At 43.0% G+C, this 25,599-nt stretch overlaps 1 protein-coding gene across 10 annotated transcripts in view; it reads right to left on the bottom strand.

The window, feature by feature from the left end:
* ST5 (suppression of tumorigenicity 5) overlaps positions 1-25,599 on the bottom strand; it is a 299,630-nt gene that overhangs the window by 81,393 nt on the left and 192,638 nt on the right. For 8 of the 10 annotated variants that reach the window (XM_030560420.1, XM_030560428.1, XM_030560421.1 and 5 more), the window contains 2 exons: positions 18,966-19,102; positions 3,338-3,489 (listed from right to left, as the gene is read on the bottom strand). In XM_030560420.1, the coding sequence (XP_030416280.1) occupies positions 3,338-3,489; positions 18,966-19,102 (289 nt within the window). The remainder of the gene's footprint in view (positions 1-3,337; positions 3,490-18,965; positions 19,103-25,599) is intronic. The other 2 variants (XM_030560426.1, XM_030560430.1) reach the window with 1 other exon arrangement.

The raw sequence follows: 25,599 nt of genomic DNA, 5'->3' as shown, positions 1-25,599 counted from the left end.
TGTGTCACTGGTGTGGGGAAATCAGGCCTTCTGTTTTTCTATAACATTGCCTTGCCCTATATAGTAAAGACTATCTCAATCATTTTAAGAACTTGAAACCTAGTTTTTCCTCCGTCTCACGTTCACGAAGAATCTTCTGAAAACTTCTTCAAACATGAATCTGCTTAGCTGATCACTGTGGGAAGGCTGAGTCTCACTACATCAATTAAGCAATCTATGGGCAAGAACAATTCTAGGATTCCTAACAGTATTTGGTATTGTGTGGCAGCAATGTACTGTACTGCTGCCCAGGGGTTAACGCAGTGGACTGGGAGCCAAGATTTCTGGGTTCTTTTTCCAGCCCAGCCACTGTTTAAATGTGGGCAAGCACTACTTTCTTAATCTCTCCATGCCTCAGTTTACCTACCTGCATCAGGATAATTACTGTGCCTAACTCAGATATTTTAAGAGGCCTAATCAAGGTTTCTAGAATGCTATCAGATGCTCAGATGAAAGATGTTATTAAGTGGTATTTATTAATCTTACTATTAATACTGCCAATTACTAATATACTACAGTAAGAAGTCTACTTGCTCCAACAAACAGATTAACAAACTACAGCCCAAACCAGCACTTTTGGGGTCTAGATTTACGGTCTCATATTCCTGCAGCAATCATTATTCTTTAAAGAGCTCCAGGAGCTAAATATTCTATATGCTTAAGCATGGTTTTTTACTGATAGGTATACATGGGATTTGTGTCACAGACAATGCCATCAATAAAACATTTTCTTTTTTTAATTTGAATCCTTCAAATATTAAAAAACAAATTGGAAAGAAGATCAAAACCACAGTGGGGTTCAGAAGGACAGCAGACCAGCATTTGAGGTCTTTGGTAACCACAAGTTCTCAAGCCAGAAAAATCATCAACAGTGTTCAGCTTAGTGACAGGAATTCAGCTGGGAGATGATTGTCCAAACCTTGTTGACCTCCTGATCTCTTCCATATTGTTCATCATGATGCATGATTTTAAGGGAATACAGCATTGGAAAAACTGGGTGATGAAAAGTAGCTAAAGTGACAGTTCATCAGGAGACGGTGACTTTTCTATTTTGAATCACTGAAGCGGGGCCCCCAGAGGATTCAGGGGGACTAGTGTCTTCAGCAGCGGGTCCAAGGGCAGAAGGACCTCCCGCCGCAGGTCTTTGGGACACTTCAGAGGCAGGTCTCGGAGTGGAAGGACCTCCCCCCCGCCACTGAATTGCCACCGAAGACCCAGAGTGGAAGAAGCTCCGGGGGCTTGGGCCCCACGAGAGTTTTCCGGGGCCCTCAGAATGAGTGAATGACCCTGCTCCAGGGGCCCCGAAAAACTCTTCTGGGGGCCCCTGTGGGGCCCAGGGCCTGGGGCAAATTGCCCCACTTGCCCCCCTCTCTGGGCGGTCCTGCACTGAAGAATCCTACAGGTTCATGGATGAGCTACAGTAGCCATCTACTTGCTTTATATCTAGGCAAAATGACACCATAGCTATAACAGAATTTAATTCAAATTTCTGGTCCCATGTCAGAAAGAAGTTATCAGTGGATGGACAGTCTTGTGCCTATGACTAGGCTAGGACTCTGGGGATCTGAGTTCAATTACTGGTTTTGCAACTAAAGACTTCCTGTGTGACCTTGGGCAAGTCACTTAATCAATCTTTGCCTCACCTTCCCACCTGTAAAATGGGGAGAATAAACCTTCCTTTCTCCCACCCTTTGTCTGTTTTGTCTATTTAGGCTGCACATTCCTGGGGGCAAGGACTGTGTCTCACTATGTATCTGTTCCAGTGCCAAGCACAGTGGGGAAAATCTCATTTGGGGCCTCGAGGTGCTACATAATACAAGTAAATCATCATCAACATCTGTGGTAACTCTTTCATCTCTGTTGTGGCTACAATTTTTTCTCCTCTGCCTTCTTACTCATTCTACATTTGTCATTGCCTTTTCAGTGACCCTTTGCTGGCCTTATTTAGTCCTCCTTTTTTGCCAGTGTTCCTGTTTTATAATTGAAGCATCATGTGAGCTGTAAACGCTGGCACTACGAAAGTTTTATGGACCATGGTGCCAAAAAGATCCCAAAGATTTAATTTAGTGATGAAATAGTACCAGTTTGGTTCGAGGCCATTTCTCAAGATGGAAATGTGCCTTTTTGTGACCTTTTCATGAAATCGATGTGAATGTCTGCTTGATTCAATGCAAAAATACACCTTGACCAAAATGAAATTTTGAATGTCAAAGTAATACGTGCATATTATTTTAACACTATATATACACATATAGACCTCTACCCCGATATAATGAGACCCGATATAACACGACTTCGGATAGAACGCGGTAAAGCAGCACTCTGGGGGGGCAGGGCTGCGCACTCTGGCAGATCAAAGCAAGTTCGATATAATGCGGTTTCACTTATAACGTGGAAAGATTTTTTGGCTCCCAAGAACAGCGTTATATCGTGGTAGGGGTGTATTTTAAAATCTACAATTGTGCTTGAGACTAGGACCATTTTTGAATGAAAATTCTCCTATATTGAACAAAAACCCAACATCGTTTCAAAACTTACACACAAAATTGGACTACTCTGGGAAATTCTCCACAAAATGCAGACGTCTCCACTTCCAGGTCTTTGCACTGTGCTGTCAACAGTTCACACAGTTCTAGCCAAGTCAGATCCAGAATGTAGGCATTCAGGCTTTTCTTTTTTTTTTTAATTTTGTTCTTTGGGGGGAAAAAGTGTGATACTTTGTCTTTCTCCCTCTTCATTATGCATTTAATATTGTGTTTGGTTTTTTTCAAAATTTGGTAATAACAGCTATTTTACAATATAACATAACATAAGTTACCTCACTGCTCAGTGAGCCCCACATAACACTTGCACAACATGAAAAAGCGTTTCTTCTTTGTTCCGTCCTTTCTAAAAGTCCACTGGAGAATTTTGAATGGATGTAGGGAAAGGCTCAGTAATCACAAGGGTTTAGGGCCTGATTCAGTTCCCATTACAATCAGTGGAAATACTCCCATTGACTGCAAAGGGTCCTGGATCAGAATCGGCATTTCTAAATAGTAACAATTAATATATTCAATAATATCAGCATTGTTCCGAGTAACAATAAACCTTTACCCTAAATTGATGCTGAAGAATATCTAGATTATGGCCATTAAAGTGTTTACAGCAACTATTTGTCTGTTTTTCTTTATGCCCTTTCTCACTTGGATACAATTATTGTTCCTGCTATGTCCGGGTTGATTCTCTTGTAAAAGGTTAAAAATAACTTAAATCACAGTAAGAAATGAAGGCTTATACTCTAAGAAGTTTGAATTACCTGGGGAGGTGATGTGTACTTCCTGTCGTGCGGAGTCCACATCCTGTGCAAAGAATCTAGGGAATTCTCAGAGAGCTGCTGGGATTTTCGGCCTGCGTGACGGCCTTTTAGCTCCACATCCTCGTATGGATTTTCCTTGGGTGAATCTCCTTCTCATTTTTTTTTTTTAAAGAAACGAAAAACAGACAGGAATGTTAAAAAAAATAATCATGTGAACCAAGTGAAAGAGTCATAGCAAAGCTCCTCAGCTTTCAGCATGAGTCATCCCTTCGACTGCAGCTGGAAGTATTTGGAGTAGATCTTGGCTATGATGTCGGCATTTTTTTTTTTTTATTAAAATGCAAAGATTTCACAAGACTTGCTTTTGAACATCCACAGCTGGGCAAATTTTACTGACGTCTAAAATCAAAGGCAGATACCTATTTTAAATCATATTGGTGGGTTTTACGCATCCATAGCAGCCTCTCACAGAGTTAAATGAATAGCACTGAACAGTTCTCAACACACTACCATTAAACCAAAGTATTTCAACCTTCAACCTTACCTCTGTGGTCTCTTGCCAGAGAAGGTGAAGAGGGAATAGCATCTAAACCCAATAATGCCAAAAGAAATATGTGAACGATGAGGCAACAAGAAGAGTGCGGTTCACTATTTTTTTCCACCACTCCTATTGCCTTCTCAAAGTCATCTCTAAAAATACTTCCTACTCCCCAATTAAATACTTCTTTCTCTTTTAATTTTGTCTAAATCAATATTCTCCATAGGTCATGAGGACACATTTGGCCAGTAACGTATAAAGAGGTCCAAATAATTAATTTATTAAACACGACTTATGGGGAAAGCATTATTCTAACCCTTAGAAGTAAAAATGGGCCAACATTTGTGAACTTTAGTGCAGACATCCAGATACAAATTTTGTGGTCTAGATTTATGTTCTGATAACAAAAGATAACCATTACTCTTTAAGGAGGTGCGGAGCTCCACCTTCTCGGTACACTCAGGATGAATACACTTCTCCCTGAGGGACCTGGATAAAGTCATTTTAGTTATCATGTACTTCTGAAAATGGGGAATTTGAAACCGTTTTCAATAATTTATTTAGAACAGTATATCAGTGATGTAGCTTCAAACTTTGGGTTATCCCTGCTCAGGATCATTCCAGTCTCATGGTTATCAAAGGATCATTCCAAAATGGCGATCATCAAACTTCAAGACTGTCTCAAACTCTCGAAATTCAGTGTTAGATGTTCATAACCTTAAACTTTCGAACTGATTTTCTTCAAACTGGGTTTGATTGGTAGACCCCACTGAGACTTGAAAATCAAGCCTGATATTTACACTGTATATACTGTAATGCAACTTACTACACATAAGGGTGCATAAGAAATTCAGTTTGTATTATATTATACGTTGTACTAGTTGACAATTTACAGTATAATTATGCAAAGTTATAATAATATATTAATAATTAATATATGTGCCAATAAAATACTTTTCATCTAGATATTTAAAAGCATTTTACTAAACGTAAGCATCGTTATCCCTATTTTACAATGGGGAAACGGAGGCACAGAGAAATTAAGCGACAGCACGTCTACAGCACAACCAGGATTACAACCCACACCACCTGACTCCCAGTCCAATTGTCTAACCATTATATCATGCTGTCTCCTTGTGCACAGGAGGACAAAGTTCAGGTTGAGCTTTCAACCTCAGTTGTAAATTTTTAAATGTTGAGTGCTTGAATTTTTTTTTACTTTAACACTGCATTAGCACTAATTTTTTCATGCCGTATATCTCACACACATATATATGTGCATCAAGCGAATGGAAAAAAAGTATTACATCAATAATAGAAGATACTGAAGTACAGTCTTTAAACTTTAGGCAGTGCCATTAATCATAGATAGATAGATAGATAGATAGATAGATAGATAGATAGATAGATAGATAGATAGATAGATAGATAGACACACACACACACGAGACTGAATATTTTAGTATTGTTTTAATTAGAAAGATTGGATAGTTGCTGCTGCTGCTGCTGCTAGAGAATGTTTCAATTGGCAGCCACAGATGATTGTCTCATAAGCATGGAATCTAATTGTACATATTGTATTAGTGAAGCCAGTGACTAAATAAAGTCGACATCTTTAGATTCAAATGAAAGACAGTTGACGGAGTTAAAGGCTTTGGGGTGAGATATGCTGTACAATATAAATCTAAAGTTATAAATGCTACAGAAGAAGCTGGGAATCTCCAGTCAAACTGATGCGGTATCTTTCACAGGAAGAAAAATAATAACTATTGCCATTATCTGTAAAGCTGAGATTTTTAATATCATGTAGCTCTAGTTATTGTTATCATAAAGAGTCAACTTCACAAAATGCCTTTTTTACTTACGCACAGTGAATTGGACTGCAGCTACTACATTAAAATTCCTTGTAAGCCAATGAGTTAAGTATGGGGTCAAGGAAGCATTTCAGAATGGATTAATGGACTTCAAAATACCCAAATACATTAGACAGTGGTTAAACATACGCTTTCCTGTCAAAATGAATGTTATTGCATTCATTTGTATAGTATCCAAAGCCCAGAGCAGAAATGAGCCCATCCGTCAATAGATAAACATTCCTTTTCTTTTTTCATGAATTTAAGTAACATGGAATGGTTCTAATCCAATTAAATCTAAGGAGTAAAGGACAGTGCAATGTTTACCTGAAATAAGAAAGATAGAGATAGGTGCCAGGAGTATTTTGAGAGGAAAAAAGAGGGCACAGTGTTACCAAAGTGACACAGACCAGAGAAAGATCCTCTGATGTGAGTCCTCTACTGAAAGAGGAACTCGAGCCAAATTCCTCCTTAGTGTAATCCAGGGAAGTTCTGGGAGGAATTTGATCTTCTCAGGTCTAATTCACTTTTCAAGCCTTGGATAATTACCATTTTTAGTCCATATGCTCTCTTTGCTGGATGGTGCAGAAAGAAGCCAATTTGCAAAAAGAGCCCCAGTGGGCCCATTTATACGCAGAAGTGGGTCCCTGCCCGCTCTGTATAGTCACCTTTGCCCCTCCTTCTTCCCCTGCACCATGCAGAAGAAATGAATGGGGTCAGAAATAGGTAGAAAGGGCTGGAGGAAAACCACTCCCCCCTCACTACCAGATTGCAGGAAAGCTGAAAGAGATGTTGGTGGACAATTAATGCTGCCTCAAGCAGCCTAACGGTGACTGTGTATTTTGTGACTCCCCTCTTTAAGGTAATCAAGGGAAGTGGGACCTGGCAGCCAGTGACAGTAGAGTTATTGGTCCAGGTGTGCAGCTATGGCTGTGGGATAGGAGTGCTGCTGCCAAGCTAAGAAGAATCCCTCTGTAATAGGGTGGCTGGCCTCTTAAATGAAATTGGGTCCAGCTCTCCTGTCCCAGTCCAGGTGAGCCCTACTTTAGTGTAATGAAAAGAGTGGAGCTGTCCCTCAGAGTTAAAAATGAAAGACAGCCCAAAAGCGAGGGTGAGTTCAGAGCCCACAGAGGGAGAGCAGAGAAGCCAGAATCCAAAGGAAGAGCCAAGCTGGGCTGAGAGCTTCAGGAGGGGAGCCCCTGCAGGAGAGAGCAGTGAGAGTTCCCTGGTTGAGCAGTGAAGCCCGATCAGGCTGGAGAAAGAGAAAAGCAGTCAGGGGGTAACCTGTAAAATTCTGAGCCAGAGAGGGCTAAAGGCTGAGGGCAGCAGAGAGAGTGTGCTGGCTCTCTGAGCTGGAGTGCTGAAGCCAGAAGGCCAGGGAGGGCTAGGGAATGATGGCAGGGTGAGCCTGCTGATGAAAGCTAGAACCTGCCCTGGGAAGGAAACAGGGTGGGGAAGCACCTCAGCTGGAGAAGGTGGGGTGAGGTGTGGCGAGAGAGGCCAGAGCCATTCCTCCAGAGACAAGCTGGAGCATTGTGAGAAATGCTGGAGCTATGTGGGGTGTGTTGAAGAATTACTGGGACATGGAAGAGAGATTGTACTGTTTGGGCTGTGTTGGGGGGATTCTGGACTATGGTTGGGGGGCTCTTGTAATACATGAATCCCACAAAGTACTAGTGATATGTGGAAAGCTTGTATAGAGTTACGGGGATTCCAGAAGGGGAAAACTGAGGCAGATCACCAGTTGTGCCATGGCCTGCTGCAGGTGGGCAGAGGAGCAACCTTCTCACATATGATGGAAGTGCCTGGAAAAGGGAAATTGAGGCAAGGGGCTTCTTACTGGGTCACCTAGTGTCACAAGGGGGTGCCCTGGAGGTGACCATCCTCCATACAGTTGGGCTGGTTCCATGGGTTCATAAACTCCGTCTCTGTATTTCCCCAAACTCTAGTGCTTTTTGGACCTCAGCCCCATCCCACGCCACACTCCTGCCGGAGCCATGAACCATGGAGAATAGTCAGTCTGCAGTGTAGCATTTTTACATACAACTGGACTTTGTGCAGGAGGGGAGCGCACAGGCATTCTGGATTGTTACCGGGTGGAGTCCTTTTGATTTGTTCCTTTTGCTATTTGTCATGAAGGAGAGGAAGACTGCCCTTTAACAAGGCCTCTATTGGAAGCCAAAGAGACGACGTTTCCTTTGTCCATATGTGGCTGATTCAACTTCCACTATTGGCAATGGGAAGACTACCATTGACTCTAATGGGAGCTGGATCAGGCCCTGTGACTGTATACTGTCACGTTAACTGTTAAACTGTTGGCAAAAACTACTCCTGGTCCGTGCTTGCAGATCAGCTTCCTTTACAAGCCCTCTTTTGTTTCCCATTTCCTTGAGCTTTACGTACAGGATTGCTGAGTTAACACATGGTAAATCTACAGAATGGTCTCACTGGCAACAAAATGATTGGTCCACCGTAAAAAGTCATGGTAAAATAATCAGCTTCTTTGGAAAGCTGTGAGGAATGCGGTGCCTTGGAGCTTAGGCACTGATGAGTTTCCGCTGGTGGCTGTAATTCTTCATTCTGCGATGCTCTGTAAGGCAGCCCCACAGAGTTGGGAAGCAGCACAGAATGTTCTGCTGTTCAGCCCCTCAGACGTAGCAGATGGGAAGCCGAGTCAAACTGAGCAAGCCAGCCTCACAGTGAGAAAAGAGTGAAAAATGGGATGGTGGAAAGAAAAACTGCATACAGATGCCTCTGCCATTTACACAGGGCAGCGGAGTGTATCAGTTTCTTTCCTACTTTGGGAGAAAGAATTATTCTAAGGAAACGAGTGAGTCATGGAGCGCTGAATACATTTTCATCACTGCCCTTGCATTTCTTTGCACCAAAAAGACTCAAATGTAACATATACCAAGCGACTGAGTCTTGGTAAATGCCAGGGGCATTGACTGTACAACACAATGTGCATCGCATGTCCACAGTACGGTCAGGACAAAAACCAAACTGTTAATTCATAATTGTTACATCACAGTGAATTGGCAAATTACAGCTGGTAGGGAAAATTGCTCCAGTGGCCATTAAAGGGGAGATTGGAGGGAAAACAGCAGCCATGTATAGAAGCTTAGGGGAAACAAGAGTAGGAGTGGGGCAGAAAGAGGCAGAGGCAGGGGAAACAAGGCAGAGAAAGAGCTAAAAGGAAACGTATGGGTACATCAGTGAAGTATTTTGTATGTACTGGTACCAACACACACTTCCTTTCTTTGGGAGACAGGTTTCTACGGGACCCCAGCTATCATCCCCAACTTCTTGTGCTTGCTTTTGGGCTGCACCCACCTTTGGCATCCTCTGGATTTTACAGTGTCTCTGTGAAGTCAGGCATGTGGGGCATCATCCAGCTTCCTTCCCCCAGTTCTGATCACATATTCCCCCCCAGCCATATATTCCCAAACCAGTCCTTTTCTGCATCCTGCTCAGGACTGCCATTAGGCTGCAGCAATACTCCATCAGGCTAAGGGGCTTCGGGTGCCCAACCCCATTTGCAGAAGATGGAGACAAAGTACAGTTTTCCAAGCAGGGAGTTGCGGAGGGTGATTAGGGAATTCTCTCTCTGCTGCATCTGGAGAACCACAGATGGCAATTCAGGGGGATGTAGGTGTGAGTGAGTGGGGAAGACTGCATGTATTACTTAGGCTTCAGAGCCCAGAACACCTACCCCACTAAAAGTCAAAAGGGCAGCTCAGCAGCGAATTAGCCAGACACCTGCACCGAAATCACACTAAAGCAGCATTCCGGGTATGCCCAGCTCATGCATTTTACCATCATCCTACCCCAGTACAGACCAATATCACCATCTTCTGGGGAGAAACCAGATGTCTGCATGTATTCTGGGAGGAACTTTCAGAGCACATGGATGAGAACCACAAAATCTCTGCACTATCATATAGTACTGAGGACAAGATTCCCAGTGGTATAGATTGGTGTAGCTCAGCTTCAATGCAGCTATACCAATTTACCCTAGTTGAGAATCTGGCCCTAGGAGTTTAGTGTTTAAGGATGAATTAATATAACAAAGTACATGCAAAGCACAGCATATCTGCTCCACAGCTACAGCAGTTGAGAACCAAGTTAGAGACTTTTACCTGTATATAATTCTTAAAGCCTGCTTTTAAAGGAGAAAAAGGATCAATGGCTGTAGCATGGAGTACTACGTTTCCAAAGGAAAAAAGCCTTAGATGGGATCTGTTCTTTGAGCCCTGGTCCATAGGCATGTTAGTCCCCAGCTGTGGTTCATAAACTGCAGTTTCTAATATTTTCCAGCTTTGCAGTAAGATAACCAGAAGAGTATCACAGAGAATTTCCTCTTTCCACTTTCTCTGTGGGGACTGTAAGAGCTCAGATTTGCAATACTAACAGTATTAGTTACAGATGAACAACTGCGGCTGATAGACCAATAAAAATATTTGCCAGCAAAGCAGTCATCCATCTCAGATACAGTCCAAAATCACTTTAATAAATATAGGTGGCGACCAAACATTAGCACAGTATAACATCCCTGTGCCTGATATTCTGCTCTTGCTGATGCTGGTTTAACACTCTGGTGTAAAACCATTTATTTCAGTGGCTTCAATGTGGATTTAGACTAGGCTATGTCAGATCAGAATCAGGCCCCCTTACTTTGCATCTTCCTGACCTGTAGAGCTGACTGCTATAAATCCAGAACACTTGGTCATGTGGCTAAAGGAGACTTTTAAAACAAATTATAGTAGAAACTGTAATTGTGAGGACAGACTCTATGAAGGATATTGGGGAATATATGTAAGGCCCAGGACAACATTTTAAAATAACTTAATCCCAAATATCTCACTGTAGCAACAAATCAGCAGTCTGATTACCAACAGGACAGGACAGCCAGAATGCTCTTTGACCTTGCTTTGACATGCACATATGAATGCTGTTTAATGTGCTCTGGCTATCATTACCTTACAACATCTATTAACACTGCCACAATTACATTCTCTATAAGCTGCTATGCTTTCCAGACTGCTAAAGGAAGACAGGGCAATACCTTTCCCTTTCAGACCCAACCACCATCTGGGTCCTCATCATCCTGTACCAATCACTGTTCTGTCTTTGATTGACAAAGTCGGTGAGGTAATATCTTTTATTGGAGCAACTTCTGTTCGTGAGAGCGAGCTTTCAAGCTTACATAGAGCTCAGCAGACAGCTAATCTAAAGTCACAGGTGTCATGCTTCACTGGAGATACACGCATGGCATTGAAGGCAAAGATGTAAGTTCTCAAACAGTCAGGCTGCTTCAGTTTCCTGGGAATTGGGCAATTCTAACCTCTCTCAGAGTTGACACTCTGTCTTGGTGTGAAATGATAGTATGATGGATGATAATAATACGATATGCAATGACAGCATTCTGCTGGAAACATCGAGAGCCCAAGCACTCCCTCTATTGAGCCATTTCCAGGTTTACTGGAAAAGCTCTGCACATGTCCTAGCTTGAAAGGAAAATCAAGCAGGAGTATTTTCCGACTGGATCTCAATCATCGATTCATTAGCTCTTGACTTGCGGAAAATAGGACTTGGTAAAGCAACTAATTCTTCATATGTATTTATTAAATGTCCTGGGATATGGCTCACGGAAGTTCTAGTGCTTAACTGCTAACTAGTTGAGGAAACAGAGGAATTGTCCTACTGGAACGGATCAATGAAGTGTTTCCCAAATGATTGAAAGCCGAGCTTTCCTCAAGGGAAAAAAATCAAACCAATCAAGCCCTCTCCCCACCCAGCAGCCCTTCCATGTGTTGTTAAAGGTCAACACTTGTCAGTTTACACATCTCCCACACCCACCTCGTTTATGCCACCTCCTTTTGGCCATGCTGGGGTAGAACTTCACAACCTCATTCCCCCCGCCCCCCACCACACACACACACACAAACACACACCACTCCTTTCTTACAGGCTTTGATGTGAAATAGGTAACAATCTTGACATTTCAAGTATTGTCATTAGATCCATTGGAATAGATGGGGCAGCTCACACCTTAAAGCTATTGATTCAGATTCTCTGAAAACTCAGCCAAATGTCTATGCGTCATTTAGGGTCACTTCATGTTTTGAAGGTTCCTTCACAACCATAACAGCTAGAAATCTACTCTTTTTTTTAAGCGTAGGACTTTCTCCACACTAGAAAGTAGTACCAGTAAGAGTTCTGTCACCAACAATACTACTTACGTAGTTAGTTCCCTCTCAGACACTTGTGACAGCGCATTGAGTCCACGCAGCTTCAAGCTGTATCAGCAAAAGCATATTACACAGTGGTAAGGCATCCCAGTGGCCTCTGCTCTGCCTTCTGGAACACTACCTTATGGGAAAATGTCACTGTGTATTATGGGAATTGGTGTGGGATGGTGAAATCAAATGCCCACAATTCCCTCGGTTCTATCCCATAACCAACTGCTCACTCTAGAGAGCAACTGAGAGATTGGCCTACCCCCACCCACAACATCTAGTCATCCACACTTTCTTGGGGGTTGCACCCTAGACCTTGGGAAACACTAGACTTGGAGAAAGTAATGAAAACCCTGCACCTGGTCTATTTTGCAGTGCTCTGAAAGTCAGGGAGAGACATTTTTCTCACTAGCCTGCGTGAGGATCCGTCAAGGCCATGAAGCATGAGATTTACAAGGGCTGAGTCACCTTGAAATCTAGTGAATTAACAAACAAACAAACAAACAAGTTAAACTCTGCCCACTCCTTTGTACCTCTGCCAATTTTGTAGTTTTACAATCATTTATTTTTTCAATGTTTTGCTTTCCCCTCTTGCTGTGAGAAAGACCCAGACCCACAGCAGGGGAAACTGACCAGCTACGCTAGACAAACCACAAAATGAAACGTGCATAACAACAAACAGAAAGACTAGAGGCAATATTTTGTTCCTCTAATCTACCCTGGTTCTGGTCTTCTTAGGTGTTAGTTGAAACCAGGGGCGGCTCTAGGCATTTTGCTGCCCCAAGCACGGCAGGCAGGCTGCCTTCGGCGGCATGTGGAGGGTCCGCTGGTTCTGCGGCTTCGGTGGACCTCCCACAGGCGGACCCTCCGCAGGCAAGCCACCGAAGTGGCTTGCTGCCCCAAGCACGTGCTTGGCGTCCTGGTGCCTGGAGCCGCCCCTGGTTGAAATATCTGTAGCTAATGGTATTTCAGACAGACAGAAGTGTGGATGTATGGAAGACAATTAGCTAATAGGATAGATTCAGCCCTGGAGCTATTCTGACAGAAGAGTACAGCTGGAGGGAAAGACCCTGTCAGAAAACCTGCCAAGGGTTTAGAAGGAAGGGCTAATACAACTTCAAAGTGTGCAGCATTAAACAACTAGGGCATGTTACCAACACTAGCCAGGATACACATTTGTTCAGTGTGTCCCAATAGCAGTGGTGTGCCTATGGAGTCCTGGCCACAAACTGAAACCTGCCCCGAACCAAAAGGAATGCCTGGTGGAAGGCAGTGGCAATACGACAACTGGCCCTCTTCTGTGGCACATCTGTCACTTCTGGGGGCTTGGGGACAGGATGTAACCAGGGGCGGCTCTATGTTTTTTGCTGCCCCAAGCACGGCAGGCAGGCAGGAGGCTTTCGGTGGCGCGCCTGTAGGCGGTCTGCTGGTCATGTGGATTCGGCAGCATGCCTGCGAGAGGTCCGCTGGTGTCACACCATCAGCGTCCCCGCCACCGAATTACCGCTGAAGCCGCGGGGCCGGCGGTCCTCCCGCAGGCGCGCTGCTGAAAGCTACCTGCCTGCTGCCCTCACAGAGACTGGCAGGCCGCACCCCAGATGTAACTTACCACTCTCCACTCTAGAAAAAGTGAATCTGGCCCTGTGTGTACAAAGCATTTGGAGCATTCCAAGTTCAGTCTATAATGTAGTGTCCTCTTTGTGTATTGTGTAAGGGAGAGTGCAATAGTGCAAGGAAAAGTGCTCCCTCTCCATATTGTTATTACACAGCTGTGTCCCAAAGTCAATTTGTTTAATTTATTTTTTTAAAACAAGGGGAATTTCTTTGTAGGTGCTGTACTTATACATTTTTTTTCTTGAGCCAGGCCTGCTTAAAATCAAAGGGTCAGATTCTCAGTTGACATAAATCAGCATAGTTCCATTGTTTCTCAGCAATTTAATAGGCTTTCAGGCCAGAAAAGACCATGATGATTATCTAGTCTGACTCTCCTGTATAACACGTCACCGAATTCTACCTAGAAATTCCTAATGTGGAGGGGAGTTATTCTTCCCTACTATTTAAGTGAACACTATGGAGCCAAATAATTTGAGGTTAACTAGGACCTAGTCGCAGTTGAAAGACTAACAGCAATGATAAATCTACCTGCTAATTTTTAGAGTTATGATAGATCATCACCTGTAGCCTGTTTAGATCCATACTCACTACAGACAGAAATGTAGTAAATGAACAAATTGTTGTGTATGACCTGGCAAGCTATACTGACAACCTTCTCTATCATGGGAGCAAGACATCTCTGCACTAATGCATGTGATTGCAATAAATCCTGTCTCAAACAAAAGTCCAGTAAAGGACTACACCTGTTAGAAGAACAGTCTGACACATATACAAAGGCTGGTTTCATGGTTTCATAAGTAGCAGAGAAACAAGAAACCACAAAGCTTCTAATTACATAATCACTATTAATACAGCTCCAAGGAGGAAAAGAATGCAAGTCAGCCCCACTCTTCTCAGGAAAACTTTTTCTGTCAACAGTCAGTGTAGGCAGATTTCTCAGCAAAAAGAGTAGCATCCTTCTTGGATAGGGAAACTGCAGAGGTGCCAGAGAGATCATGAACAGTTCCTTGCTAAGATGCAACACACAATGTGAGCACATGCAGCCCCACTGAACACTGGGTTTTCTATAAAGTCTCACGTTGGAGATGAGCTCTACCAATATTGTTGAACTGCTAGCACTCTGACGGTTCAGAAGGTAAGAAGTGTTTCTTGGCATGCATAAACTCTTACTGTACTTGTAAAATTAGATTTTTTAAACAATCTATTTTTTAATATGAATTGTTGCCCATTTTCTTGTTTGATTGTTTTTTATTCACCATTTTATCAATTTTTCACCAACGTTTTACAACTGTGGAGAATAACTGCTCTGTGCTTTGCATTGTCTTCATCTCACTGTCTTAGTTCACCGTCAGTGGCAATGACATCATTTGCTCTCTTCTAAAGGCTAGACACTAAGGTGAGAGGTGCTTTAGAAATACCAGAGATTAGACTTAATAAGATAACAACGTTCAAATTATTTCACTGATCATTGGGAAAGGGTCTGGAAAACTGAAAACATATGACACATATGGCAGAAAATGCTCTTGTCTACAAGAGCAGCAGAAACAACGTTTTCAGACATCTCTGTTATATTGCTGTGATAGTTTTCTAAATGTATACCAAGCCAAGCATGGTAGGTTTCCCCAACTGAATTTATAAAGCCACAGCAATTTGGGTCTGATTAAAGGCTCATTCTAAACCACAAGAAGCAAAATTATGTAAAGTTTACTATGACTGTCACATTCCACCAAGCTCCAGTATGGAAGACAAATGAAGCCCACATGGTTCCACGCACATTCAGTTGAGCTCTGAATAACATCCAGAATGTGCTCCCCTTTTATCTAATCTTTTACTACTCAGTGCAGAGGGAATCATTGTTTTCCAGTCTCTTGCTTGAATTTACATTTAATCTGTGAAAATTACAAAAATGTTACAAAATTAAACAAAGCTTCTGTCTTGCTACCGTAGGTACTTTAATGGACTTCCAAGTTCTATCAGTTAGTTTAAAAATATTGTGTAAAACACCAATTCCGCTCTTTGACTAATATAAATTAAAAACAAAATAAATTAGCAACAATAATCCACCACTACCTTATTTCTTGCCCTCCCCAACCTGAAGAAAAAGAAAACATTCTATGGAGGAAGGAAGACAAAAGTATGGCGTAAGTATGCATTAGGATAATGTAAGGTTTATTGAGTAAGGAACTACTACCAAAGAACAATGAATCTGAATGGTCCTTGCATGCTTGAAGGTAATAGTTTGATCCCTATATTAGCTCTGATTACAGAGTTCAGTATCAGATAGCACTCATGTCACTGCCCCATATATTGTAAAAGCTTTTCAGAGACACTCCTCCCTTGCAGATAATTCTTTCTCAAAGAAGACAAGCATCCACAACTGCCATCCATTTTCCACTGAAAGGACAGATTTCTGCTACCAATGGCTCACAATACAAATGCTAGCAGCAGATAATACAGCTCCCATGGATTTAATTCTGCATCCATCAAGACAGAGTTTAGACAGAATGAGAAGCAAGCAGGTTTGAGGTGGATGAAAAGTACTGACCTTTAGGCCTCAAAAAATTCTGCAGCCTTGTCCCAGGAGCAAGGAACTCCATGGCAATGCCTGGGATTCCCTACAGTTACCAGCATTATTCATATTTATTTTGGCAAAACTTTCTGTATTACTACAGTCTTGGTCAGTTAGTCACCAGCGAGGCTTTAGGTGAATAGATGACTCAGGCAATCAGTTATGGGCTAGACAGAGCTTCACCTCTAGGTCAAGCATTCATCTGCAAACCCAGTTAGCAGTGACAGAAAGTGATTTTTTTCCATGACTTAAGCCCAAATCTACAAAATATACTCTTGCATGCATCTGGCTTGCATGAGCACAATCTATAATGGCATATAAAAAACTGCTCTTTAAAGATTTGGGCCTAAAACTACCAGTTATGTATTAATTATGACATACAATGTGTTAGATAACAAATGATCAAGTAGACTACACTAGCAGATTTTCATTAAAGGCTGAGATCTAACTGCTTTGTTTTGGCTTTACTCTATTAATGTGTGTTGGCTTCTATAAAGAATTATATTCATTAGGTATTCTTCCCTCACAACATGTATTGAATGAAGCACTTTGGAAAAGAGGCTGTTAGAAAGAAGTAGAAAACAATGAAGTTCTCTGTTTATCCACTGATAGAAACACTGCAGACTCTCCCCAATGCCCTGTCAATGTACCCAAGATATAATCTTTCAGGAGCAGGTTTATAGTTCTCAGAAGGTAGAAGAGTAAATTATTATTCTATTATACTGGACCCTGGGTCCCTTTTAGCCAAAAGGCGTATTCTTTCCAATGCTGAGCATTTTGTTTTGATTTTACAATGTAAAAAACACACGGAAAGGGGAAAAACAAGTGTTACAAATTTAACATCTGGCAGCGTGTTGACAGTCCCTGAGCAGTGATGTGTAATGTAACGTGCAATATGGTTTTCCCATGTCAGCTACCCAGGGGGTCTGTCAGCTTATGTAGAAGTTCTGCGATTACTAGTGAGAACTCTTCATGCCAAGTGTATTCTTCTGCCTACACAGCCTCTGGTGCAGGTTTATGTGCACAGATGGGACAGGAGTACCCCTGCAGTTCTCAGAGCATCTTCTTTGAGTGAGAGAAAGGAAAAGCATAGCTGAGCTGTTTTAAAAAAGAGAAGGGAAAATTCTGCCTTCAGATGTGTCTGTTTGTGTGCGTGCCGGATTTACACTGAAGTCAGTGGGAGCTGCCCTCTCAAGGGCAGAATTTGGCTTGAAGGATGAACAAAGAGACACTGTTATAGCAATAAGGCCAGCTGTGTCTGTCCATCCATATTAGTTATCAGGTTCTCCACTGCACTTTAAAAAAATTAAAACAGAGAGTGAGAGGAATATTTTAACAGGTTTTTATTTCCCTAGTAAGGTAATCTGAGCCCAACCAGGAGTGATGGACCACACACATTACAGAAAACCACAACTAATTGGCAAAACAAAGGCTGAATGGGCCTGGAAAATCAACTGCTCTCTCACTTCTAGTGCTGGTCTCTCTAGGAGAGGGATGAAGTACGCTGCCAGGCTCTGTCATTAACCTGCCAAGTCCCTTAGTGGGATAGGCCCGTGCTAGTCCAAGGGCAGCATCTCCTGCCAGGATGTGCCACTTCAGCAGCATCTCAACTAACAGAGCCCAGCTGTAAGCCCAAGGGAGCCAGAGGCAGAGCCTTCTCAACAACAGGCCCACACCTCATGGGCACTGCCACAAAAGAGACAGGGGAAGAATAACTCTGTTCGCCGCTTTGAGACTTACCTCTTTGCCAAAGCATAAACCAAAGGAAGATAAAAGCAGACAGCTAAACCAAGGAATAAGAAGGACTGACTGTTCCTTCTGGGCAGATCCCACCATGGGCACAATTCTGCTAGATACTGAGAATCCTCAACTGCCACTGGCTTCAATGGGAGTTGAATGTACTCAGCCCCTTGCAGGAATGAGTCCCATTTTTCTCCACAACCTCTAGACACCACAGCAATAGTGACAGGTGCTTTAGTATTGCAGCTAGATAAGATAGACAGGGCGGGGAAGAAAACTTGCATCGCCACTGTCAACTGCTCTGTGTACACATGAGAAGGCTTCAGTGTCCAGGGATGCCAGCTGGGCACCCTTCTCAAAAAAAAAAATGCAGGCACTCCTCGGCCATATGGAAAATCTGTGGTCCAAGTCCCTAGTACCAATTATTATAACATTTCTTTTGACAGGCATATGTTAAAAGAACATATACAATAAAGAAGGGCCAGTCATTTTCTTCTTGGGTTGAGGAAGATTATTTTTATTTCTGTAGCTTAATCAAGACAATGTCTGGCATTCCTGACAGCACAGAAAGATGAAATTCTTTGTAACAAATCCGATCAACTAGGCGTGAGGGGAGATCACAGAATAATTGCTCTGGGACAGTCCCCACAGAAGTCCTCCAGAGCTTAGGCTGACCATACAACTCCAAGAACAGCCCTGCTGCTTGATAGTTCTGCAAACTCTGCATCTACTGTTCCCTCCCCTCCCCCATACATTTTAAACCCACTGTGGCTTCAAGCCAAGACCTTAGGAAACAGTGAGTTAGTCCATGAAAAGCACAAGGGTGGCTGACCAATCTGTTTCAAATAAGACCATTCAATGAGGTTTGAAGGAATCAAGACCTCCTGCGTGCAGACTGTGAATAATGTGTTTGCTCTGATGCATCAGCCCATTTACATCCCCTCTTCCCCATTTCATTTCTTCTTACTGGCAGCAGCTGAGCGTTTTTGTTCAGGGCATCTGTTCAACAATGGATTGTCTAACCACAATTGCTCAACATCAAGTAGCTATTTCATGTGCTGTAACAGGTCCTTACCTACAATGTCTTCATAGGCATTCTCCTCTAAAGTGCTCTTGGATCCAAACTTATGCTGGCTTTCTGTACCATTCTCAGTTGGGGAGGGAGGGTACAAAGACTGCAGGCTTGAAGCATCTTCAAACTCAAAGGATTTTCTAGAGTTTAAAACAATGCAATGAAGTAATTAGTATCAAGGTTTTATAATGACCTAAAGAATCAGCTGTTCATTTGTTCTCCGAGTGATGACAAAATCACTGAAAATGTCTGAGCTGTACTTTAAGGGCTTGGGTGGCCAACCCCTGAGTAGGGAGTAGCACATAGCTGTGTTGCCCAGGAAATAGTGCAGGGAAGGAATTGTGCCTCCAAGAAGAAAAATTACCCCTCTGTTTCCTCCATGTTGCTGCTGGCCTGTACCAGCAGGAAATTATGGTACCTCACAAGCCAGTTCAACTGTGCTGGCAGGTAGACCAAAAGCTCTTTCCATTCCCCATCCTTTCCACCCAAACCGAAGATTGGGTAGCCCATGCACAGACACAAGTGGGGTTCTGACTCTCCAATGTACCCGAACATGGCCGATTAGTCTGGGGGCAACATCAAGCCCTATGGGAATTATGATGAAACAGCATAATGAAAAGAACAGGTCCTATCTATGTAACCACTTACATAACCCACCATTCCTACAGTAACTGGGTGCCTCACAGTCTTTGCTGTTTTTATCCTCGCAACCACCTTGGGAGGTAGGGAAATGCTATTACCCCCATTGTACAGATGGGGAAATGAGGCAGAGAGAGACTAAGCCCAGATTTTTAAAGGCATTTAGGCATAGCTGTGCTCAGCACTTCATAGATCTCAGAGATTCCAAGGCCAGAAGGGACCGTTGTGATCACCCAGTCTGACCTCCTGTACAGAACAGGCCATAGAACATCTCCAAAATAATTCCTAGAGCATACTGCATAGAGAAACATCCAATCTTGATTTTAAAATTGCCCGTGATGGAGAATCTACCAGGACCTTTGGTAAATGGTTCCAATGGTTCATTATGTTCACTGTCAAAAATGTCCACCTTATTTCCAGGCTGAATTTGTCTAGGTTCAACTTCCAGCCGTGGGACTATGTTACACCTTTCTCTGCAAGGCTGAAGAGCCCCTTATTAAAGATTTGTTCCCCATGTAAATACTTACTAGACTGTAAATGAGTCAATAGCAGAGCTAGGGTTAGAACTTCTCCTGTGCTTCAGCCACTGGAATACACTGCCCTTTCTTCCCAGGAGAAAGATGCTCTCTTGAAGTTATGCTTTCCCCAGATACACTAGGCGAGTGGTTCTCAACCAGAGGTAGACATACACCTGGGGGTGTGCAGAGATCTTCCAGAAGGACATCCACTCCTCTAGATATTTGCCTAGTCTTACACTAGGATACATATAAAGCACTAACAAAGTCAGTGCAAACTAAAATTTCATATGATTTGTTTATACTACTCTATATACTGAAATGTAAGTACCATATTTATATTGCAATTGATTTATTTTGTAATCATATGCTAAAAAATAAGAGTAAGCAATTTTTCAGTAATAGTGGGCTGAGACACTTTTGAATTTTTATGTCCGATTTTATGACCAGTAGTTTTTAAGTGAGGTGAAACTTGGGGGTATGCAAGACAAATCAGACTCCTGAAAAGGGTATAATAGTCTGGAAAGATTTAGAGACCTGGGAACTCATAGTAACAGTTTACTCTCTTAAATTTAGTTTTCAATACACATAATCCCACCAGAAGCACAGAGGGGATCTGAGCAGAGCTTTGAGCAGGGGGTTGGACTAGATGACCTCCTGAAGTCCCTTCCAACTCTGATATTCTATGATTCTATGACAACGGGGCATACACATTACCCAAGAAAAAATGGGAGCTGCTGGGTGCTGGACACTTGTGAAAATCAGGTGCCTAGCTATGGATGTCTGACTACAAAAATGTAGGTTTCTATTTTAGAAAAAAATCTTGGCCATTAATAGTTATCTGTTACCGTTTTAGCTGAGGCACCATGTTGGTTTTACATGGAAACAGAGTTTTAAATGGAAAAAACATATGAGCTAGTTTGAGCTTTTAGACTCAGCCATTCATAAAGAGCAGCTCATGGCTGCCAAGGTTTTGCGCAGCTGCATGTGCAGTGTTTCTCATGGATAAAAGTGTCACTGATTTCTCTCATAGACCCTGTTCCAGGCAGCGGCAAGGATGGGATACAGAGCTGCACAAAACATGATGGCTGTGGCCTAGGAAGGTGAGTGCTGGAAGGTAGTTGGAGGGGTGGGTGCGGCTGATGATATCTGGAGGTGCTGTTTGGGGTGGGTTTGCTATCTGGTGGGGTGCTGAAAGCTGTTTGGGTGTGTCTGGAGGTGAATGGGTACTCAAGGCCCTCTGGGAACAGCTGGATGGAGATCTCTGTCTGCTAAGGGAAAGTGGCCACACTATTGGGCCCCTTCCCTTCTTTCCACCCTGGCATCACAATAGTTAGGAGATGCAAGTTCAGGGCCATCCCTGCACTATAGCTGGTTGCATAAATAGTCCTAGCTGGACTGTGGGAATGTGCGACAGGGCTGGCACTTGGTAGCCTGGCAGCTGTGCTACCCCAGGAATTGCAATTCCTTCCCTGCTGCTCCCAGGGGAAGAGAATTTACTGAAGCCTTCATATCAGTGTCTCTTACTTTTTCCATTCATGCCGACTCCATGCTGCTGTCTGGAGTGTTGGTAAGGTGAAACCTAGGCTCCACTCACTGCTTCCCCCTCTCTAATTTGTTCATCAGGAGCCTGGGGTGAGGAGTGGCAAGTCCACAGTCTTTTTCTCTGAGATACACAATACCTCCCCAAAGTGGCAGCTACGCACTTCCCATTCCTCTGGACTTAGCCTCATGGATTGCTGGCCCACTGTGATTATCAGCGGCCTATGATCTGCATAAAGACTGAGGATGTTCAGATCCATGTTACTGATACAGGAGCCAACCCTGAGTTTCAGATCCAGATCTGAACTCACTCCAAAATGTAGGGTATACCGTGAGATTTTGGTTCAGGTCTATTTTTCATGGAAACCATCAGTACAGCAACGCAGAGGCTTAGGGACCGTTTTCAAAACTAATTAGAGTCCTACAGATGCAGATAGGCACCTAGACATTTTTGAAATCCCTCTAAGCAGGCTAGGCATTTAACAATCATTGACTTCAATGCAACATCACAAATCAAGGCAGTGAATAGACTCCTAAAAGTCATTTCTGGACCCATGGGTCAATGGAACTCATGCACTCATGAAACTGAAAAAAATCCCAGAAATAGGAACCATCTTCTGAAAAGCATTGCGCTGCCTTTGAAAGCTGACTTTATCATTATTATTGGCTTCTTTGAGCTTTCTGAGAATGTCCGCCATCTTTCTGAGAAGTGACAATATTTAGGACAATATCTGTTCTGCAGGGGATGGATTATGACTAAACAAATGCTGGACCCATCAGCCCCTTGAGGTTCTCTAAAAACAAACATGTAGACAGATTGCTCCTCCCCCCACCCCCCCCAGGAAAAACCTTCCTAACAATTTCCCCCAGACACTTTGCATACTTTTCCTCTATTGTTCCCCCTGCCTTTCACAAAAGACGTCTCCATCTCTTGTAGATGTCCCAGGAAGCCTAGTCACACAGCCAGTCCTGAAGAGATTGGTCCTTTCTCCATGCTCTTTCCTCAGGGGCCAACCAAGTCAGACATCCCCCAGCGTTGTCATCCACTGCTGCTTTCCTGCTCCCCTACACTATTGGGTCCAGATCCCAAGGATACTGTCTGAATCTGTCCCCCGGCAACCAAGTATGAAAGATTGTAAGCCACTTTTCAATTCTGTTTTATGCTACATTAACACTCAAAGAGAAGTAATAGTTTAAACGAAATGTTCCAAGTTCTCACAATATCCGAGTGCAAAGCAGCACAGATGTTTGTTCTGACACGCAGGGCTAATATCAAATAATATATCTACCTTCAGTAAGGTGGCAGCTCAGAGATGCCAATTTTAATAATACGTAATAATAATAAAAACATGGCATCTCTTAAATGATTTGCATCAGAAGATCACTTTACAAACAAAACACTTTACAAATGTGGGAATTATTTTAAAGCTAGAAACTAGAGTCACAGAGATGTTCAGAGCCAGAATCGACAATGGACATCAATCCAGGCTTCGAATTTGCTTCTGCAGTATTTGACTGCAATCACTTGAACAGAATTTAGGGGCCTGATTCACTGCTTTCTTACCCTGTGTAAATGAACAGTAACTCTACTGAAATCATTGCTGCGACACTGGAGTAAAGCTGGGGAATGTGGGGAAACGGGCTGCAGAAGCTGACCTGGTTTGTGCAAGGCATAAAGTAGGATCATAGAAGATTAGGGTTGGAAGAGAACTCAGGAGGTCATCTAGTCTAACCTCTTGCTCAAAGCAGGACCAACCCCAACTAAATCAAGTAGCGATGGCAGACCTCTCAACTCTACATTTTACACCCTAATGATCATCATTATTAGTTTAATGCTAACCCCCAAAGGGTCCATTCAGGCCTAGGGCCCCACTGTGCCGAGTGCTGTACAAAGACATATTCCTTGCCCCTGTGAGTTCACTATCTAACCTAATCACCACAGGCGACTGAACTAAAAAATTGTGTGCACAGGTGACTGTGTAAGCCTGTGTGATGGAGAATATGCAATTTGTCATCACTTAGCAAGTGTACAATGAAGACTGTGATACTGGCCTCCTTTGTAAAGTGCTTTGAGAACTACTGATTAAAAGTGCTATATAAGAGCTACATATTATTATAATAAATAACAGATCATGCAGTGAATTCCCTGCTCTAGCCACTGTACACATTCCTCACTATATCACTTGCCTAAGTTTTCAAATGTGTGTCATTACTTACATATGAGCACACAAAAAATTACTTCTGGTGTTCTGAACATTCACAGTTCTGCACTATGCAAAATGAGTGCAGCTTTCTTTCAAATTCAGCTACAGGGGGAACTCTGATTAGCCCATAGGCTTGGTTTGCTCACTGAGATTTCAGCCAGGGTTCACAGATACACAATACTAACCACATCTTGGTTTTCTGCACTTCCTCACTCTCTTTCTTTGAGAAACAGCAGTAGTAATGTCATTTGATCCAATTCAGAAACAAGCTCTGAAAGCCCAACCCTCCCTTTCTCCTGCCCCATTGCATTTTAGGTCAGGTTGTGCTGACATACGCTGGCAAGAAGTTGAGCCAATATCTAGTACCAAATACTGAATTTATAGGGTACATTCAAAATAGCACATAGCAGTTACTTGTAAAACTCAAATACTGAATGTGTGTGTGTTATACACACACAGCATCCAAAGGTGTCCATATATTAGTACTTTGAAAGGTTATGAACAATTTACCCCTACATTTTCCAAGCAGCGAACAGATTTTGAGCCATATCATTCCCATTAAAAGTCAGAGGGAGTCACACAGTTAAAAATCACACAGTCTACTGTGGAAATGTAGCTGTAAGGATTAAAAATACCATACTCATCTCCAGTTTTGTATACTGTATACATACAAAGCCCACTCTGTAAGGGTTTTCTCAGAATAAACCCTCACTAATCAACTGCTACTCATTTAGGACTGACAATTCCAAGAACGGAACGAAACAGACAACATCCCACCTAACTGGCATGTTTACTGTGCCTGCAACCTTTAGATGCAAATGCATCGCTATTGATGTGCTTTGAGGTTAACACACTCACACAACAAGGACACTGACAGAATGATAATGGTTGAATTACAAGAGTTAAGAAGATAATGAAATTATGCTTCATTAAAGATCTAGAGTAAGGCGTTTATGCCAGATTGACACAGATGACCTTCAGCAGTTGTGGAGCAATCACAAAGGGCATGGCTACACTGGAGAGTTGCAGCGCTGGTGATGGGGTTACAGTGCTGCAACTCACTCTGTGTCCACACTTGCAAAGCACGGCCAGGGCTGCAACTCCCTGGTTGCAGCGCTGGCTGTACACCTGGTCTGCCTCGGGTATAGCGATTCCAGAGCTGGTGATGCAGCGCTGGTCATCAAGTGTAGCCACCAAAAGCGCTGTTATTGGCCTCCAGGGTATTAGGAGGTATCCCAGAATTCCTGTCCACAACAAACCGGAAGAATGGCTGAACTCCGATCTCCTCGTAGCTACTTGCTAAAAAACAAACACAGCTGCTCTTTGCTCCAGCGAGCGCGAGTGAGCAGAGGCAGGGGAATTGCTTTGGAATGTTCACAGCTGTTTGCTTGAGGAGAGAGGGGAGGGGTAGTGTTGAGCAGCTGCTTGTATGGTCTAAAGACTATTTAGGAGTGCATAATTTGCATTTAGTGAATAAGAGACAGGTGGGGGAAAGGTCAAATCTTTTAAAATGATTGAAGGTAGGCACTGTGTATCTTCCAGTCCTTACAACTTGCAAGGCAGGGAGCTGAGAACAATGTCAGCTCCAAAAATCCACTCTCTCTGTCTCCCCCACACTGTCACACTCCATCCCATCCCCCTCTTTTGAAAAGCATGTTGCAGCCACTTGAACGCTGGGATAGCTGCCCACAATGCACCACTCCCAACAGCGCTGCAAATGCTGCAAATGTGGCCACA

This window comes from Gopherus evgoodei, chromosome 4 (genome assembly GCF_007399415.2).
Source record: "Gopherus evgoodei ecotype Sinaloan lineage chromosome 4, rGopEvg1_v1.p, whole genome shotgun sequence".
In the NCBI taxonomy this organism is placed as follows: domain Eukaryota; kingdom Metazoa; phylum Chordata; order Testudines; family Testudinidae; genus Gopherus; species Gopherus evgoodei.
The sequence above is the reverse complement of the archived record's forward strand: the minus strand, read 5'-3'. Positions and strand labels throughout refer to the sequence as shown.